The sequence below is a fragment of the Vicia villosa genome, linkage group LG6, assembly GCF_029867415.1.
Source record: "Vicia villosa cultivar HV-30 ecotype Madison, WI linkage group LG6, Vvil1.0, whole genome shotgun sequence".
In the NCBI taxonomy this organism is placed as follows: Eukaryota; Viridiplantae; Streptophyta; class Magnoliopsida; order Fabales; family Fabaceae; genus Vicia; species Vicia villosa.
Window position 1 is genome coordinate 145,941,379 of NC_081185.1, and position 20,617 is coordinate 145,961,995.

The 20,617-nt window shown below is 41.4% G+C and overlaps 1 protein-coding gene across 1 annotated transcript; it reads right to left on the reverse strand.

The window, feature by feature from the left end:
• Positions 1-798: 798 nt before the first annotated feature.
• On the reverse strand, positions 799-19,862 carry LOC131614910 (uncharacterized). The gene is made up of 4 exons (XM_058886444.1): positions 19,679-19,862; positions 19,040-19,534; positions 18,436-18,946; positions 799-844 (listed from the first exon to the last, which is right to left on the reverse strand). Exons 1-4 carry the CDS (start codon positions 19,860-19,862, stop codon positions 799-801), a joined length of 1,236 nt encoding a protein of 411 aa, XP_058742427.1.
• Between the last annotated feature and the right edge of the window lie 755 nt (positions 19,863-20,617).

A 20,617-nucleotide genomic window follows, 5' to 3' on the forward strand; every position in this document is an offset into this window, starting at 1 on the left:
ATCGGAGGTGCGTGAGATTAGGATTTTTGAAAGAAAAGGAGTTCAAGATTCGATATAAGCTTTGGAGGCTCAGTCATGAAAAAATAATGGTGGTTCCAACAAATTCAAAGGCAAAGTCGACCAGAGTCAAGGCAAAAAGCCTTGGTCGAACTCTCACAAGCAGCTGGTCGAAAATAGAACTTTTGAATCCTCAAAAGGAGGAGGAGGAGGAAACTATCAAAAGGACAAAGAAGGTAAGAAAGGTAAAGGTGTGCAACTGATAGGTGTTTAATTCATAGTAAATTATCACATAAAAATATGGCATTCATCTTACATAATTTACAAGATTTTGACATAAACACCCCAATTATTGAAATAAAATAATTTTACAAGTTTACTTTGAGTTTATTTGTGAATTTGTGCAGGTTTTGGCTCTTAAAGAAAAACTAGAAAACAGGCACTTCGCTAAGCAAAAGTTGCAGCGAACAGTTCGCTTAGTGAACCTCCAGCGAAGTTAAAGGCAAAATCCAGACAATAGACAAATTACTAAGCAAAAGTACACCGAGAGCCTGATTCGCTAAGTGAGCCATATTTCATGTAGTGAATAAAATTAGAAGCAAAATCACCCAGTTTCGCTAGCAGCGAGCAGCAACACAGGAAGTTCACGCAGCGAACGTTGGCGGTCTCTCAAATATATTTTGAAAGACTTAAGGCCGAAGAAAGGTAGTTCGCTAAGTGAACCTCACTTTGCGTAGGGAACTTTGGCGGCTTCTTAAACGCGGTTTGAAAAGCAGACTTAGTGGAGAAGAAACAAAGACTTCACTTAGCGAAGTATAGTTCGTGTAGCAAACTCAGGCGGCCATAACTGATATAAATAGGGCAGAAACTCAGCTCAAATGAATTAATTCACTTTTTTGATAATACATTATATCCTTGTAAAGTAGGAATAAAAGAGGTTTTAGGGAGAAAGAGGTGGATACACATCAAAAGTCGGGAAATCGTCGTTGATGTCATTCCAACATAATTCTTCCATTGTTCATCAAGCTACCATGAGTATCTAATTCCCTCTCTTGTTGGGATTGGTCGTAATTCAACGAAACTGTATGTATTTACTTTGATCATGGCGTTATATGCAATTTATGTTTCAATCATTATTGATGTTATCTTCATTTTATCGTTTATTTCATGGATTGAATTGATTTTGACAAATACAATTCTAATCTCGATCATTTATTTCATGGATTGAATTGATATTGACAAATACAATTCTAATTTCGTTATAACATCTATTAAACTCTAAATGCTAGACATAGATTTAGGTTTAATATTCTCTTTAAGTATAGAACCTTAATGCTACCGTATTGTTTAATAGGATGAGAAATCGTCGATTAAACCATAAGGTAGACTTCTCATTAAATGTTTAGATATAAACTTTGTTTGTGAGCAATACATGATGATAATGAAACATGCCTAAATTGTGTGTAACTGATCCGAGATTTGCATATTGAATCGGTGGATGAAAACCAATTCCCAACAAGTCTACTCCTCTAAACTTATCTTTCGTTATTTACGCAATTTTACTTTTCGTAACTTAAAACAAACATCTTGAACTTATGCTTAGAATTATAGAAGTTGTTGAACGGTTTTAATATCACCCCAATCCCTGCTGATACGATAAAACACAATACTTACATTTGATTTTACACAACATCAAATTGGTGCCATTTTCGGGGATTGGCGTTTAAGATATTAAAACATCGCAATAGTTTCTATACTTTTAAGCTTTGTGAATTTGTTTATATGTTGTATATATTTGTTTGTTTTTTGCAACGTTTGTTAAAGTGTTTGGATAGGTGGTGGAATTCCTGTTTATGCTTCGAGGAAAAAGTTTGAAGGAACAACTTCTTTTTGATCTCGAGATCGAAAGAACAATCTAAAAGAGCAAAAGGCAAACAAAGAAATAAAAACTCTGATTCTTGGATTCTCTTCTATGGGAATCAAACTCACCATATCGAGTGGGTCATCGCCTTTGATTCGGGATACTTCTGAATTTGAAGGTACATGGCTAGAGGAAAATAAATCCTCTTGCCCCTTGATAGGTACCAAGTCTTTTAATTGGAAGGTGTGTGGCCAGAGGAAAATAAATCCTCTTGCCCCTTGATTAGGAAATCGGTCTTTGATAGGAGTACCTGAAATTGTGGGCCCTAAATCCCTAAGATCCTTGAAAGGGTTAGTTAAATCATGTTATGCTCATGATGTCATGATGTTATGCGAATGCAGTTCATTAGGCATAGCGTGAGATAGTAAGGGTAAACAAGTCCTTTAACAAAACTTGCAAGGAAACAAAGGTTAGTAGCAAACACAAATAAGTCACACAAGTGCCCTTAGGTTTAGAGGCTCGCATGAAGTTCGTAGGTAAGTACCCTCCCCACTGAAGTTAATTTGGTTCAACCTGTCCTATATAAAGATCGGGTTCTAGGGAGCTCATATCATTGACCTTTCTCGAAGGCACTTATCTCAGTTCGGCAATCGAATCACCAACCGAGAAGGTCCTGAAAGTCCAGTCCATATGAGTGTAGCTTCGAGTATCAAGCAACTTCGGTCGGAACAAAAGCCAGCCATCTCGCTACTTTCTAATAGGCCAAAGTCAAGTTCAACTAGGGTTCTAGGGTCAAATTAGTGTTTAATGACACCACGCAGCAGCCAAGTGTTTCCTCAAGTCGGATCCCAAGGAACACCAGGACAAACCAATGTGTCACACTAACGATGACCACCATATCAACCACATCAGTATACGCTGTGCAGTCTCCTTGGTCTCATGCCATTTACCTAAGGTACTCAGATCCGGGTTAGGATCTTTCACACAAAAGAATACCCAAAACAGCCTTTAGAATATAACTCAATCAATTCAAACAATTTTAAAGTGAATCCTAAACTTTAAGGTAACCCCTTTTTTTAATCGAAAGCATCCCCAGCAGAGTCGCCAATTCTGTAATACGGTGAACTGACTTTAAGAAATATCGCGGTAAGCAAGAGTCGCCACCGACTTTTATTTTATCCAATTTAATAGAAAGGCTAAAAGAACAGAAAAAGACCTTTTAAAAAGATTTTGAGTTCGGCGGGTAAGTTATACAAAGGGAAGGTGTAAGGCACCCTTTGCATCCATGGGCTCTTAATTGCTTAGCTCACTTTGTTTTCAAAAATGTTTGAATTGTTTGAAAAGTAGGGTGTGAATAGTAAAAACTTTGTAGAAGAACTTTAGCTTGTAAATAAGCGTAGTCTTTTTGAAAATATTCTTTGAAAAGAAGTGGGAAAAGATTTTGAATTTTTGAATTTGGATTTGAAAAAGAGCAAGCAATTAATAGCAACTATCCTAAGTTTTGAAATTCGTTCTTTTAGTTTTTCAGGGCGAAAGGGTCTATCCATACCATGAGAGGGCAGGAAGTCTTTCAATTGGATGTTAAGGGTCATCGAGATATCGTTCGCCATAAGACTGTCCCTTGCCATAAAGAGGGCAGGTAGCCTAAGTGTAACACCCCACACATATTTGTCTAGAATAATATGCATAAAGTATTAAATATGGTTCATAAGACAACAGTTACATAATGTTTGCAGCGGAAAATAGAAGTACATGAATACAAAAGCCGAATGTATCATGGCCAAAATACAAGTACATCATATAAGTACATATCCAAAATACATGAACTAGCAAGCACGATAAGAACTAAAAGAAATATCCAAGAATCGCCAAGAGATCTAATCCATCTTTCCCTTACCGCGATCTTGCCTCGAACCACCTGAAAATAAATAATTGGAATGGGATGAGATTACTAAATCTCAGTGAGTCCGCCTATCCTATTAGTCCACTCGGATCTAAAGGGAACATGCAATCAAAACCGAATCCACCATTGATTCGGGGTTATACTCACTTCCGATACAAGTATGGAGTGTCGCACGCTCGCGAAAAATGAACAGAGTCGCCACCAATATATTTATCCCATAAGGGAAAGGAATATCAGATAACCTAACAAAGGAAGGAACGGGGTCTTGCGACCAGAGAATCTAGGTGCGGGAGTCGGTTACGCGAGGGGAAGGTGCTAGCACCCCACGCGCCCATCGTACTCGATGGTATCCACCTATGTTTGTTTCTATCTAAAGGGTGTCTAACTATGTCTATGTCTAAATGCGAATGAATGCAAAATGTAGGGAAAATAAATAAATATACTCGCACGGGCCCTACCCCGCTGCCTACGTATCCTTTTCAGGAATCAGAGTTACCGTAGCTCGGCTCACGATTTTCTGTTTGTTTTTGTGTTTTTTTTAGTTGGGCGGAGTTAACGTTCGCGCTCTTGCATAAGGGATCGCCTACGATGCGTACGAGCGGAAATAACGGTGCCCTTAGGTGCCAACAAGGCAAAAGAAAAGGAAATGATTGGTTTGTGTCTTTTAGGGTAATTCCATGATGACGAGAGCCTACTACAAGGTCTCGCATCACTTCCTCACTTTTGTTTTAAGTCTGAACATTTATTAGGTTTTTTGAAGTGTTTTTGGTTGGTGTTTTTTATGGGGATTTTAATTTGTGACTTAGATCATACCAAAAAGAGTTTTGTTTTGCATATTTAGAGAACGCACATCGAGGCCTACGCCACAATCGTTTCTCTAAATAACGGTTAAGAAATACATCGAGGTTTCACACCTCAATCATTTCTTCTCCGCTAAGTAAAGGAGATACAAAAAGAGTTCTTTTGTGGATATTTAGAGAATGCACATCGAGGCCTACACCACGATCGTTTCTCTAAACAACGGTTAAGAAATACATCGAGGCTTCACACCTCAATCATTTCTTCTCCGCTAAGTAGGAAAGAACATACATCGGGGCCTACACCCCAATCATTTCTTTCCTACTATGAAATATAGTAGCGGTATGATCTTCATCGATACTTATTAAGTATTTTAAAAGTTGAAAAGAAAAAGAAAATGATAAGGGAACTAATCCTATTTCTAATCTAAGTTGTCTACACAAGGGAGTAAAAAATAAAAGCTATACAATTTATTAACAAAAAACTGCGCATGGAATAGGTAGAGGAAAATCAATATGCGACAAATAAAATTGAGAATTATAACAAACAAACTATTATTCACAAGCACATATACATCTATTAATTCTATACAAAAACGAGACTAAAAATTAATTCCTAAGTCTATCAGAGAATTATTTACGAAGAAATATTAGACAAAGAAAATTCAAGTGTTGTAAAAGAAAAGATTTATTAAAAGGGTTAAAAGCGATTAAAAAAAAAGCGAAAATCATGACAATTATTTACACATCCTATGATATCTAAAATTATTTTATGTGTTTTTTATTTGAGTTAAAAAGAATTTATGAAACAAAATTTAAAAGAAAAATCTAAAATCTAGACAGCGGGGGTGTATCAGTAATTTGGAAATGAATTAAAACTAGTTAAGAGACAAACTGGGCCCAAACAGAGGGGTGGCAAGAGCAGTAGCGCTCAGGCCCAGTTTGTCGGGTGGTGGTGTGTTCGTAAGGCAAGGGTACGCTTCAGAATTGTTGCAGGCCCAGATAATCTCGTGGCCCAACTACACCATCCATTTCCATCTTTTTGTTATTTCACTTTTATTTGTTTTTATTATACAGCATGTGATTATTGCATCATATGGTTTATACAATTAGGACGCAACATGATATGCAGTAACCTCACCTCAATTGGTCACGTTGGAACTTAAGTTACTAGAGGGCAAAATATCATCCGAGCCAATTAGCACTCGACACATAGCATTCTAATCATTGACATGAAACTAACATGAAATAAAATGGGAACGGGGACGAATAAGGATACGCCACGTCATTCAGCCATGCAAATAGCCAAACAAAACTCAGACGTCGGAGAACTTCTCTGATCGTCTTCTCCGGGGAGCCTCGCGGCGGAGGCGTATCGTTTTTTCCAGAAATAACAGAAACCACCATCGCTCAGCTCGGTTTTCTCTGCTCTATCCAAATCTAATCTCCATTTTCCTTAAAACTCCATCTATCAACTAAACCGATTACGCATACGAGACCTCAGTTCCATGGATCTATTCTAACAGCAATATTAGACAAATCAACGTGTTCATGTTCATTCCTAACCTCCGATCAAACGATTCACACGTTTCAACAGCCGTTATTTCAGGAAAACAGATCCAAACATCAAGAACACAAAGCACGTAAGAATGCAACACATACATTTCGTGACTTATCGTGGATGAATAGCATGCTGAAGAACGTTCAGTGAACTCACCTGTTGATCTTGAAGACAAGAAGAGAAAGAAGGCGCCACTGGTTTAAGTCCCGAACGGTGAAGATGCTGACGATTGCTGTCGATCCTTGTTGCGAATCTTCAACTAAGAACCGGACTCAGCTTTGGAGATCTCGCCATTTGTACCGTAGTGATGATAGAGTCCGCTTCGGCTTGATGATGGAGATGGAAGAAAATGTAAATCGGTTGCACTTGTTGTTTGAGGCGATAGTGATGACGGTTCCGGATGAAGGTGGTGGTTGTTGATTTGTGATGATGCTGATTGATGTGAAGGAGCTCTGGATCGATATAGAGATTGGAGAGGATGAACTGAAGTGGTTGTTGAAGTTTGTTACGGTGGTGGTTAGGGTGGTTGAAAAAACGGTTATGGTGGAGATAGGTGAGAGATCAAGAGGGTGAGAGTGGAAAGAGTGATGAGAGTGTGTGAAACTGAAAAGGAAAAGCGTGATCGTCCGCGTGTGTTGTGAAGGAGTTTTCTTATATATCATGAGTGTACATGGTAGCTATGGTGATGTGTGTTGTATTGTAGTATTTTCCTTTCCTCACTCTTTCACGTGCATGGGCTTTCAAAATAAGTGATGTTTGGTGTGTTGTTGCAAACAAAACTCAAACTCTACTTGGTTCAACATGTCCATGGTGATGGCTTTGCACACTTATAACTCTAGGTGTGCTCCATCATTTGATTCAAATTTGTGCTCAAAGTGAAGAGGGCATGGGATTGAATAACTTTGATGTTTGGAAGTTGTTGAGATGAAGTTTGGAACATGCTATGAAATGCACCCAAACATCACTTGGCCTAACTGATCCTGTTTTGTACACAGACTTAGATTTTTGACTCATATTTATGGCAAAATCATGACTTGGCCAAAGCACTACTTTGAGCTCTCGTATCTTGATCCACACGCGTCCAAAATCAATGTTCTTGAGCTCATTAGATAGACGGCACGGCGAAGAGTAGTTAGAGACCAAGCTTGCCCAACATGGAGACTTGTGGAGGAAGAAATTTGGATCTGAAGTTGGCACACCAAGTGTTTGTGGGAATGCTGCGCGCGTGGCCTGGATCTTGGCCTGGATTCTCGGCAACGTGTGCCTTGGCAAGGTCATGACTTTGAGGCATCATATCTTCCAAACCACATACCCAAAACCGATGATTCTTTGCTCATTGTGTAGAAGGCATATAGGAGAATAGAATGATATCAAACTTAGATCAATTGAGTGCTTGTAGTTTTCTGAATATTGTCTCAAAGATGGTACGCCATGTGTTTGTTGAAATGCTTCACGCATGACCAAAAATCTGCCCAGCTTTGTGACTTGATTCAAATAAAAACCTCAACTTCACACCTTGATAACTCTTCAACCAAGCTTCAAATGGAAAAGTGTCCAACTACAAAGTTGTTCTCCTCCATGAGAGGAACAACTTTGATGTTGGAAAATTCTCCAAATAATGTCATTTGCCATGTGTAAATTGATGGTGAAGTGGACTGTTCATCAAGCTTTTAAGAGCCCAAAATTTTCTAAGTACAAAAACTTTCCTTTTTTGATTATTTTTCTATTTTTGGCAACTTTTGTCAAACTCCCGACTTTATCCATTCTTTGACTTTTCTTGACCGAATCTCCGCCAAAAGTCAATATTCGACTAATTCTTCCGATTTCGACCCAAAAGTCAACTGTTCTGATTTTTCTCCGATTACTGGTGAAATTCCCGATTAAATCTTTTCCGGTCAAATCCAGTCAAACAAACACATCCACACAGTCAGTATGAGAAGTTTTCCACACATAGAAGCCACTTCTGATTAAATGTTGAGCAGAAAGTCAACTGGTTGACTTTAGTCAAAGAAACCCTGATTTAAAGAACCAGATGATTTGCAAGCTTGTACCCTCTAATCGATGCCCTGATTTGAAGCAGAGAGACACCCCAATCCAGGAGGACTTCAATGAACCTAGAGCCACATGATTATACCTCAGTCTCCTTATTCTCTGATCAAAATTCTTTGCAATAGAGCTTTTTCTTGCTGGCCTTTGAATAATACCAATGATATGAATGCATGAGTTGGATTATGACCTAAAGGATGTATGTATGTGAATTATAAGCCAGATGAATAGGGTAGGACAAATTTGGGGTATGACAGCTGCCCCTATTTAATCGTCTTAAACTTGAAGGTGAGATTGGCGCTAGCCTTTCGAACATTCAAGGTAGAAGATGATTAAATATCCAAGACCTAAAATTTGTCCTGAAAAGATGGTGTCAGTGTTATCCTTATTTTTGCTATCTGCTGGGGAAAGAGAAATTTTTGTTTTTCTGGTGGAAGAATTTATAGTGAGTAATGGGTTTGAATGGAGATAGCTTATAACGTGGTAGCGGTGCCGACACGGGGTTTTCAAAGAGAATGGTTGCATGAAACAATGATCGAAAGGAAAAGACCTCGCGCGATTTACGACTCAACGTCAGGACTGAAAGGAATAAGATCTCGTGGCGATCTATGACTCAACATCGAAAGAAAATCTCGTGCGATTTTCCACACTTTGGGGAAGGAATAAGATCTCGTGGCGACCTTATGACTCAATATCAAAAGAAAATCTCGTGGCGATCAACTCGTCAACAGAAGAAAAAGGAATAAGATCTCGTGGCGATCTTATGACTCAACATTGAAAGAAAATCTCGTGCGATTTTCCACACTTTGGGAAGGAATAAGATCTCGTGGCGATCTTATGACTCAACATCAAAAGAAAATCTCGTGCGATTTTCCACACTTTGGAAAGGAATAAGACCTCGTGGCGATCTTATGACTCAACATCGAAAGAAGATCTCGTGGCGATCCACTCGTCAACAGAAGAAAAGGGAATAAGATCTCGTGGCGATCTTATGACTCAACATCGAAAGAAAATCTCGTGCGATTTTCCATGCTTTGGAAAGGAATAAGATCTCGTGGCGATCTTATGACTCAACATCGAAAGAAAATCTCGTGCGATTTTCCACACTTTGGAAAGGAATAAGACACCGTGGCGATCTTATGACTCGACATCGACTCGACATCGAGGGACAAAAGAAAACATTGTGTCATACACCCATCAGAGATTGAAGATACCTCGTATCGGCACCGCAGCTTAAAAGTGTTTGTAGTATGATAGCAGATATCAGGCAAAGTTTGTACAGGCAACAACTTTGAGGGGATGGGTCATTGTTCTGATTCAACATTAGCTCCTATTATCTGGCTCATGCTTTGTATGCATGTTTGAGTTTTTATGGCGTAATGATCCATTGTAATGGATACGCTACGCTTTCGAGGATGCAATGCTATATGCAATGAATACTATATGCAGAGAGTGCCTAATAAAGGCCCTTGGTGGGACAGAAGAGTAGGATCGTTGGGGTCCGTTGCTTGTGATCTTGAGCCATCATCGTGAATTGATATTGGGACCCTACAGTACCAAAGATTATTGGTAACTGCGTTGAGGGTTGGAGCATAGCTCTGCTGGGGATGAAATGACCTTGCTCGACTTTCCTTACATCCTAAGCTGCTTGGGGAATCACGAGTTTTGGGAGACCACTCTTCGTCTGTCATATGGAAGAGGGATATGGACCTTTTCAGGTGCTTCATGCTTACCAGTACTGATGAATTATACTCTGGAACTTTCACGTGGGATGATGATGACCTTGGTGACACATCATGAGCCAAGGTGATGGCTAGAACCTGCAACCTGCACAGAAAACAACGTTTGGATGCAAATGGCGTCCCTTAGAACACTTTTATGTTTATGTAACATCATGTTTCGTTTTGATTTTGTGATTATTGCCCCCATGCTTTCAATGCAATGTTTAATAATGAATTAAATCACATCTCGCATGCGAAAAAGAAAGAAAGAAAGCTTTTGCATCAAAAAATCATTTTATTGATGGAATGCCTGTGAATAGGCTTCTGTACAAGGAAGCAACTCCTAAATGAGGTAGTTGCGAAAAAGAAAATAAAATGCAAAGAGTAAAATGGCAAAGAGAAATGCTCGGATTTCCATTAAAACTGATATTGCTACAGTTCCCATATCCTCGATCTTCTCAATGCTTTGCTTCAGAAGCGTAATGGTTGGATTGATCTGTTTGCTTTGTCAAGGGCGTATGGTGGCCTTTGTGAAAGATATTCAGACTGCAACCTCTCGCTTTTGATCCCTAACTTTTGCCTGGATCGCCCTTTCGGGTTTTCAATCCAGCGGGATGCCCCTTTTTGCCTAAGTCGCCCTTTCGGGTTTTCAACTTAGCGGGTTATTCTCTTTTTTTGTTTTATCCCTAATTTTTGCCCAAACCCTTTTGGTTTGCCGGGATGCCCTTATTTTTTCCTAGGTACGTCGACCTAGCGGGTCTTTTATGCGTAGTATTTTTTGACTGAGTCTGAATTGACTGGAAGCGGAACGTCTTCCCCATCCATCTTGGTCAGGATTAAAGCACCACCTGAAAATGCTTTCTTCACAATGTATGGTCCCTCATAGTTGGGAGTCCATTTGCCCCTTGGATCGGTGTGAATTGGCAAGATCTTCCTTACAACTAGGTCACCAGTATGGAATTCTCGAGGCCGAATTTTTTTGTCATACGCTTTCTTGATCCTTTTTTGGTACAACTGGCCATGGCAGATAGCAGATAAGCGTTTCTCCTCAATTAGATTGAGATGATCAAGCCTCGTTTGAACCCATTCTGTTTCATCGAGTTTGGTGTCCATCAAGACTCTTAACGAAGGAATTTCCACTTCGACAGGTAGTACGGCCTCCATACCGTAGACAAGAGAGAAGGGAGTTGCCCCAGTTGAAGTACGAACCGAAGTTCTATAGCCATGCAAAGCAAATGGCAACATCTCATGCCAATCTTTATACGTTCTAACCATTTTCTGGACGATCTTCTTTGTATTCTTGTTAGCAGCTTCGACTGCACCGTTCATCTTTGGCCGATAGGGTGATGAATTGTGATGTTCGATCTTGAACTCTTCACACAACTCTGCCATCATCTTGTTATTAAGATTGGACCCATTATCAGTGATGATCTTGTTTGGAACCCCATATCGGCATATGATCTCTTTCTTGATGAAGCGAGTAACGACTTGCTTGGTTACGTTCTTGTAAGAAGCAGCTTCAACCCATTTGGTGAAGTAGTCGATAGCAACAAGAATAATCTGTGCCCATTTGAAGCTTGTGGCTCTATGCGCCCAATCATGTCTATGCCCCACATAGCAAAAGGCCAAGGTGATGTCAGAACGTTCAGAGGAGTTGGAGGGACATGAATTCTGTCAGCATACACTTGACATTTGTGACATTTCTTCACATACACATAACAATCACTTTCAATCGTCATCCAATAATATCCTGCTCGCAAGATCTTTTTGGCCATGGAATGTCCACTGGAATGAGTTCCAAAAGATCCTTCATGAATTTCCCGCATGATCAATTCTGCTTCGTGTCTATCCACGCATCTGAGCAAAACTGAATCATAGTTTCTTTTGTACAGGACGTCTCCTGACAAGAAGAATTTGGATGCTAACCTTCGAAGCGTTCGCTTATCACCAATCGTAGCATCTTCGGGATACTCTTGCTTCTCAACGTACCTCTTGATGTCGTAATACCATGGCTTTTCATCATACACATCTTCAGTAGTGAGACAATGAGCAGGGAATGCATGGGCGGGCTCTTTGTAACGGAGGATCGTTATGTCTGGTACTTCTTTAGGGGAGCTAACTCTGAACATCGCCGCCAAAGTAGCCAGAGCGTCTGCCAATTGATTTTCCTCTCGGGGAATGTGATTGAAAGTGATCTCCTCGAAAGCGGGCAGTAACTCCAAGACATAGTCCTTATAAGGAACTAAATTGGGGTGTCGTGTCTCCCAATCACCTCTCACTTGATGTATAACCAAGGCAGAATCCCCATAAACCTCAAGGATCTTGATTCTCATATCAATGGCTTCTTCGAGACCCATTATGCAAGCTTCGTATTCTGCGACATTGTTCGTGCAATCAAAGCATATTCTAGCTGTGAAAGGGATGTGAGTTTGACGGGGAGAAGTCAAAACTGCCCCAATACCATGGCCCATAGCATTTGATGCACCATCGAACGTGAGAGTCCATCGCTCTCCTGGTTCGGGTCCTTCATTATCATCCAGTTTCATGATATCTTCATCAGGAAAGTCAAACTTCATTGACTGATACTCTTCTAATGGCTGATGAGCAAGATGATCTGCAAGGACACTTCCTTTGATGGCCTTCTGTGTGACATACTGGATATCATATTCTGATAAAAGCATTTGCCACCGGGCTAGTCTTCCTGTAAGGGCCGGTTTTTCAAAGATGTACTTTATCGGGTCCATTTTGGAGATCAATAGAGTGGTGTGGGTCAGCATATACTGTCTCAGTCGGCGAGCAGCCCATACCAAAGCACAGCAAGTTTTCTCGAGTAGTGAGTAGCGGGATTCACAATCGGTAAACTTTTTGCTCAGGTAATAAATGGCGCACTCTTTTCGACCAGACTCGTCATGTTGGCCCAGCACACACCCCATAGATCCTTCAAGCACAGTTAAGTACATAAGAAGCGGCCTCTCAGGAACCGGAGGCATGAGAATGGGTGGCTCTTGGAGATACTGCTTGATCTTTTCGAAGGCTTGCTGACAACGATCATCCCAACGGATATCTTGATTTTTGCGCAGCAGTTTGAAGATGGGTTCACAAGTGTCAGTGAGATGAGAAATGAACCTGGCTATGTAATTCAATCTTCCAAGGAACCCTCGAACTTCTTTTTCATTCTTCGGTGCTGGCATGTTCTGTATTGCTCTTACTTTATCAGGGTCGACCTCAATCCCTCGTTGGCTCACAATGAATCCAAGTAACTTTCCAGATCGCACTCCAAAAGTGCACTTGTTTGGATTAAGCCTCAACTTGAATTTACGCAAACGAGCAAACAGTTTCTCAAGATATACCAAGTGTTCCTCCTCAGTTTGGGATTTTGCAATCATATCATCGACGTACACCTCAATCTCTTTATGGATCATGTCATGGAAGAGGGTCACCATTGCTCGTTGATATGTTGCACCAGCATTCTTAAGACCAAAAGGCATCACCTTATAACAATACGTACCCCACGGAGTGGTAAAAGTGGTCTTGGTCATATCTTCAGGAGCCATCTTTATTTGATTATAGCCAGAAAAACCATCCATGAAAGAGAACACCGAATACTGAGCAGTGTTGTCGACTAGCACATCAATATGAGGCAGAGGGAAATCATCCTTCGGACTTGCCCTATTCAAATCTCGGTAGTCAACACACATGCGTACCTTTCCGTCCTTCTTAGGAACAGGTACTATGTTTGCAATCCAAGGAGGATACTCACACACAGATAAGAAACCCGCCTTCAACTGTTTTTCAACTTCCTCCTTGATTTTCAAAGCCATATCAGGTCGAGTTCTTCGTGGTTTCTGCTTTACAGGCGGACATTCTGGTTTGAGCGGTAACCTGTGCATAACTATATCCGTGTCTAAACCAGGCATGTCCTCGTATGACCAGGCGAAGATGTCAACATACTCTCGAAGCAGCTCAATCAACCTTCTCTTTACATCACTTTGCAAAGCGGCCCCTATCTTGACTTCTCTCTTTGCTTCTTCTGAACCGAGGTTGATGATTTCTATGGCTTCCTGATGTGGCTGAATAGATTTCTCCTCTTGTCTCAAAAGTCTTGCCAATTCCTCAGGGACTTCACAATCTTCCCCACTATCCTCATCAGCTTGGTCAATTGGATTCTCAAGGATATTAAGACGTGGAACTGTAACATTATCATTTTTGATGGAATTCGAGCCGGATCTGCACGATGGATGATTTATGCCTTAGAATGCAACACATAAAAAGAAAAAGAAAAAGCTTTGCCATTTTTGAAAAAGTTTTTAAAGTAAAAACAAAAAATGAAAGAAATGGAACAGTAATTGCATGCGAAGATATGATTTTCATTCAATATTAAACAAAGTGAAACACATGGGGGGCCCTTCTTTATACAAGAGGTCAAAATGCTTAGGGCGAAGCATATGACTTATTGAAACAAGAAAATTACATCTCCATAAAAGTGACTTTGGGGATGTCCAAGATAGTCCAATTGTTGAGTTCCTGTCCAGGCGCAGCATGGCAAATGAATCTGGAGAGATCTTCTTCAACATCATCATCCACGGCGAGAACCTGACTTCCAGAACTGGTGCTTGCGCTGACGAACACTTGAGAAATGGGGGGAATCACCTTCTTTCCAGGAGTTATGCTGAGCTGAGTAGAGGAAGATGGCTGATACCCAAGGCCATACTTGTCTCGCTTCTCATGAACATCAATCAGCTTGCCCCAGGCACTATGGGGAGTACCAGCTTCTAAGAAAGCCTTAGCATCATTTAAAGACGAGAGGGGCGCTCCGAGTTCCTTCTTATTCTCGACCACAGGGAGTTTGTCAACTGACACAATCTCTAAGGCTTGAAAAGGCGTCTCTTGTATCTCTCCCTCCACTTCAACATAACGGTATGATGCCAGATTATTGACTATCAAATCCTCTTCACCAGTGATCACAACAATCTTGTCATTCACAACAAATTTCAAACACTGGTGGAGAGTAGATGTCACAGCTCCAGCAGCATGAATCCAAGGACGACCCAAGAGGCAAGTGTATGAAGGGTTTATATCCATGACGTAGAAAGCAATGTAGAACATGTGAGGACCAATCAAGACAGGCAGATCAATTTCTCCTTCTACGGACCTTCTAGAACCATCAAATGCTCTGACACTCATAGTGCATGGTCTCATCATAATCCCATCCATACTCAGCTTAAACAAAGTGGCCTTGGGCATCACATTAAGAGAAGAACCTGTATCAATCAGAACTCGAGACAACACAGCATCCAGACACTTGACGGAGATATGCAATGCTTTGTTGTGTGCTCTACCCTCAGGTGGAAGTTCATCATCAGAAAAACCCAAACAATTACCAGCAGCAATGTTGGTCACAACCCCTTCAAACTGAGGCACGGTAATGTCTTGAGTCACGTGAGCGGAAGCCAGAACTTTCATCAGAGCATCACGATGAGCTTCAGAATGTACCAAGAGAGACAAGATGGAGATCTTGGCTTGGGTCTGATCAAGTTGGTCAATCACTTTGTAATCACTTTTCTTAATGATTTTCAAGAGTTGCTCGGCATCTTGGGCATTACGTGTTACAGGAGGATCAACAGCAACTTGCTTTCCTTTTGTTTGTGTACTAGCCTCTTTGTTGGTCTCTTTAGGAGGCAGAGGAGGGGCAGCAAAGATCCGACCACTACGGGTAATGCCACTAGTGCCAGTAATATTTGTGATACTCGAAGTACCCACTGGAGGACAGTCAAACTTCTTCCCTCGGATATACACGACATTATAACTCCAAGGAACAGCCTTAGAATCATTCACAGGAGAGGGAACAAGAGACGAAGTTGAAGGAGTCGAAGGAACATTTGGAACCTGAATAACCAACGGAGTCCTCGGAGCCTGAATGACCAAAGGAGTACTCGGAGCATGAATGACCAAAGAAGTGTCCTGAGTCTTTAATATCTCAGCAGGGTAGTAAGGGATCTCTAAAGTAGCCACATCTTCGACAGGAACGACCCTTTCCACTCTAAGAACACCTTCATCCATTAGTTTCTGGATTTCCTCTCTCAACCTAGTGCATTCCTCAGGATTAGAAGAACATTGCAAACAGTAGTCATGTAGTTCACACAAAACCTTCTGTTGCACAAGATACTCTCTGACAACTGCTAGCGGCATCCTAACCTCATTAACATCATTTACCAGGATCTGATCATCACATAACTCAATAGCATTGGTCGTACCAGCATGAGGAGGCATAGGATTATTCTGCACATTAGGACCAGTGGGAGCGAACGAGATAAGCTTGTCGTCAAGGAGATCCTGAACCTTCAATTTGAATGCTCTACACTTTTCAATAGTATGGCCTGGAGCCCCTGAATGAAATTCACATCGAGCATTAACATCATAACCGGGAGGGAGAGGACTAGGTGGAGGTCCAAGTTCACGGAGTTGTACCAATTGACCAGCAAGCAACTGAGGGAGAAGCTGAGCATATGACATCGGAACCGGATCGATACACCTATCTTGGAATCTTGTTCTTTGCGGGCCCCTTTGACCTTGAGGCCTAGGGTTCTGTTGACGATTCTGAGGAGCAGCAGCTTGTTGTTGTGGTACGAAAGGTTGTTGGGGTGCCATCCATGGTTGCGGAAGAGCAGCAGCATATGCTTGAGGGACATACGGACCAGGAACAGCATAAGGCATCGGATAATAAGGAGGTGGAACAGCAGAATATGCAGGAGCTCGGCCTTGGTCAACAGAAGCGGTGCTAGTCTCACCTTCCTTCTTCTTCACAAACCCAGAATACGGCTTCTTACCATTACCACTTGAGTTGCTAGGATTAGTAACACCTTGAATGGTACCAGCCTTGACACAGTTCTCAACCCTCTCACCAATGATGACCACATCCGAAAAGGAAGGAGAAGTATTACTAACCATGTGCTGAAGATACGGCCCTTTCAGAGTCCCCATAAACAGATCAATCAACTCTCGGTCCAATAAAGGAGGTTGGACTCGAGAAGCAAGTTCACGCCACCTCTGGGCGTATTCCTTAAAAGACTCTTCAGATTTCTGTGACATATTCTGCAGCTGTGCACGGCTAGGAGCCATAGCAGTATTGTAGTGATATTGTTTCAAGAAGGCATCAACAAGTTCTCCCCAAGTACTGACGTTAGACCTCTCGAGTTTCATATACCACTCTAACGGGGCTCCAGTGAGACTATCCTGGAAGAAGTGCATAAGCAGAGGTTCGTTCTCAGCGTGAGCGGCCATCTTACGGCAGTAGGAACGAATGTGAGTCTCTGGGCAGGTAACTCCCTTGTACTTATCAAAATCTGGCACCTTGAACTTCGGGGGAATAACAATCCCAGGTACCAAGCACATAGCAGCAGTGTTAAAACTCGAAGTTTTAGCAACCTCAACGGCCTTAAGGCGTTCTTCAAGAGCTTGGTACATCTTAGTGGTCTCAGTCAACTCAGCAGTAAGATCATGTTCAAGGTCAATAACCTCGTGGTGGTCATCCACTACCTTCGGTATCCCCTCAGCAGGAATCTCCTTAGTTTTCACCCCTCCATCAGCAGAATTGGTGGGAGTATCCTTGATCAATCCAGCAACGCTCTTTCTGAGCTCTTCTTGTCCTTGGACAACGACATGGAGAGTCTCCATAAGTTGGGTCATTCTCTCCCCCATAACATCCATATCCCTACGGAGGGCAGCTTGGTTCTGCTCAAATTGATCCATGAGTCTCTCGTTGCTCCGGGTACGGTAAGGATGTAAGAAAGTCAGCTTCGTCGTCGGAAAAGAAATCTGTTGCTGAAAGGGACCCCAATTAGTTTCTTGTACAATAACCTGAAAAATGCAATGTGATAATGTGAATGTATGAGTGCATGTGTGCGTATGACGTGATGTGCCATTTTCAGAGTATCCAAGATTTAATATTGATCCAGAATAGCTAACAATGTGACAAAAGATAAGTGTCAAGAGAAACTAGTTCTTTTTATTCATAACAAGAAATTTAAACTTGGGCAAGCCATACATCAACAAGATAATTCAACAAGGGAAATAAAAGACCCCATCCAACAAGTCTGGTGGTGGTCGAAACATACAGACTCAAACATCAATCCATCTGAATATAAAACAGAGGTCCTCCTTGTCTGAAGTGCTCATCGCTCCACTTCTTAGTTTCATCAAACAGTTTCTTGGTTGCTTCTCGATCTCTTCCTTTAAGAAGGCTTTGGATCACCTCATCTTTGCGAAACAAATGCCCATCCAGCTTCTTGCAGCACTCCCTGAGTTCGTCACATCCTTTGCATTCTGGGAGATAATCTTTCTCAGATATGTCCTCCATCATTCGATCTCTGAGCTTGGCATTTTCTTCTGTTAGTCGAGTATTACGGAGGTGACTTCCTTTCAGTTGAGTCTCAATTGCCATTCTTTTAGTGGTCTCTTCTTCCAGATTCTTTTTCAGATTCTTCACTTCAACTCTAGCATCCCTTTCTATCTTGAGCTTATAAGCTTTCAAGTCTTCTCGGTACTCTCGCTTGAGTTTCTCTTCTGCCTCTTTCATGGCCCTTTTTAGGATTTTCTGGTGATCCTCGACAATAACAGTAGTATCTCTTTCACCTTTTTCCGTTCTAGCCCTCTTTTGAACTCTGGACGATCCTCCCTTCAGCATTTTAGCTTCGTGTGTCAACTCAACTCTTTTCTGGTCCACAAGACAATGTTTCGGTTGCGCATCCGACTTCTTTTCGTGCAATTGGGTGCATTCCATATCTACCTGGATACGATTCTCATCAGGCACAGTGGCAATTGGAATCTTAGGCGGCTGCTCGTACAATGGGTTAACCTTCGGGAAAGGCAACAGGCGATCTTTAACTCTATTTTCAACCCAATCTGTGTAGGCTTGTTTGGCAACGGCATTCTTTTCACCTAGAGAAATCTGATCATCTGTATGGATGCTATTCCAGGCACTCTTCACTTTTTCTAGCCCCTTTGGATTGGTTCCCTTTTCAAAGCAAACGGATTCGAATATCTCTTTGTCCAAAGGCTTGTCTTCAAGTGCAAAACCCAACTGACGCAACGCTAGCTTAGGATTATAATTGATAACACCTTTTGTTCCTATGAGAGGAACGTTGTCAAAAGTACCACAGCTAGTTATAACTTTCTCCACGTCCATTCCAGTGGGACACCAGACAATGTCATTTCCGGTAAGCCCCATGATCCTTTGAGGCCATTTCTGAGTAGAAGTAATGAAAGGACCACTTGTAGGTAGGTGGGACTTAAACCAGGTGTATAACAACGGCAAACAATTTCTTATGGCTCCTCCTTTCCCATATCGAGAGTGAATGGAATAGTACGTATCGGCTAGCAAAGTAGGGATCGGATTCTTATCCACGAAAAGACATATAGCGGCCAGATCAACGAACTTGTGAATGTTAGGGAACATCACGATCCCATAGATCAAAACGGCCAGAAGGGCGTTGAAAGCCTCCCACCTCTTTTTGTTGGCCAACTCTTGGGCCTTCTCAACCAAGAAACTCATATAGAAACCATGAGTGTTACCATTCTTCTTCCAATTCCCAAGAACGTCTTCTATGCTCAAATAAAGAGCGTTGGCAATGTTGTCCAAATCAGGTTTCTCTGGGACACACACGAAAGGAACCTTGTGTTGAATCTTGATATTGAGAAAGTGAGAGTACTCCTCGAGAGTGGGAGCCAACTGATAGCCTGAGAAGGTGAAACAACGCAAGTCAGGATCATAGAACTGGAGAAGAGTAGACAAACCCCATTCGTCGACGTGTGAGTCCAAAAGAGTCAAGATGTTTCCATAATTCTCAGTGAACACAGTTTTATTATGACCAGTGATCAATCCACCCAATTGCCCCAACTGAACCAAACCTTCGCGATGGAAACTGTAAGTGTGAGTACGCCTTGTAGCTTCTCTGGTAGCGGTCACGTTGTTAGCCATCCTGGATGAAAGGTAATAGCCTCGGATACCCTGAAAAAATGGCATGCATATGAGAAATAATACTATTTTTCTTCTTTTCTTTTTTCTTTCTCTTTTTTATTACATCTTTTCTTTCTTTTCTTTTCTTTTTTTTTTGAAAGGTAAACATGTTATGATGTAAATGATGCAATGGAGGTTTCCCCACATAGGAGAAGTGTGTGTGGCCTCTGAATGAGATCGGACGTTGCAGGATCAAAGGTCCGGCACAGGCACAGTGAAACCATTAAGAACACAAGTCACCAACAGAACAGAACGGTCACCAACGGTACCTGTCATGTATATCCATCCCCACTCACAGGTGAATCTAGGTCAGGGTAGGTCAAAAAAGCCAACAGAGGATTGAAAGTAGGCGTAATCATACGATATTGCCTCTTTCAACCAAGCTCTGCCCGTGGATACATGATCGGATCAATCAGACATACGTCTTCTGTCCGTCATGGCCACTCTATTCCTAGTTCCTAAGGTATCACTCATGGCCTGGGTATTGGGCCTTTTACCTCATAGAACATCTCACCCAACCTGCAAAACAGAACAGAAGACCCCAAGGAACACAGAATATAATCCATATGCATGATGTGCAAACAGAAATAAACATGATATGCAAGCAGAAAATAAACATGCAAACATATATACAAGATATAGACATAAAACAAATAAACACCCAGTAAATAAACAAACAAACGCAGGCTAGGATCGACTCACTAAGGATGGACCAG

What these genes read in the sequence shown, in the direction of transcription:
- LOC131614910 (XM_058886444.1), bottom strand. Translation starts at nt 19,862, where the DNA reads ATGGCTAACAACGTGACCGCTACCAGAGAAGCTACAAGGCGTACTCAC. An exon ending in CTCACACGTCGACGAATGGG is followed by an intron (nt 19,535 to 19,678) that starts GTTTGTCTACTC and finishes TGTGTGTCCCAG; the next exon opens with AGAAACCTGATTTGGACAAC. An exon ending in GAAAGTTATAACTAGCTGTG is followed by an intron (nt 18,947 to 19,039) that starts GTACTTTTGACA and finishes TTGCACTTGAAG; the next exon opens with ACAAGCCTTTGGACAAAGAG.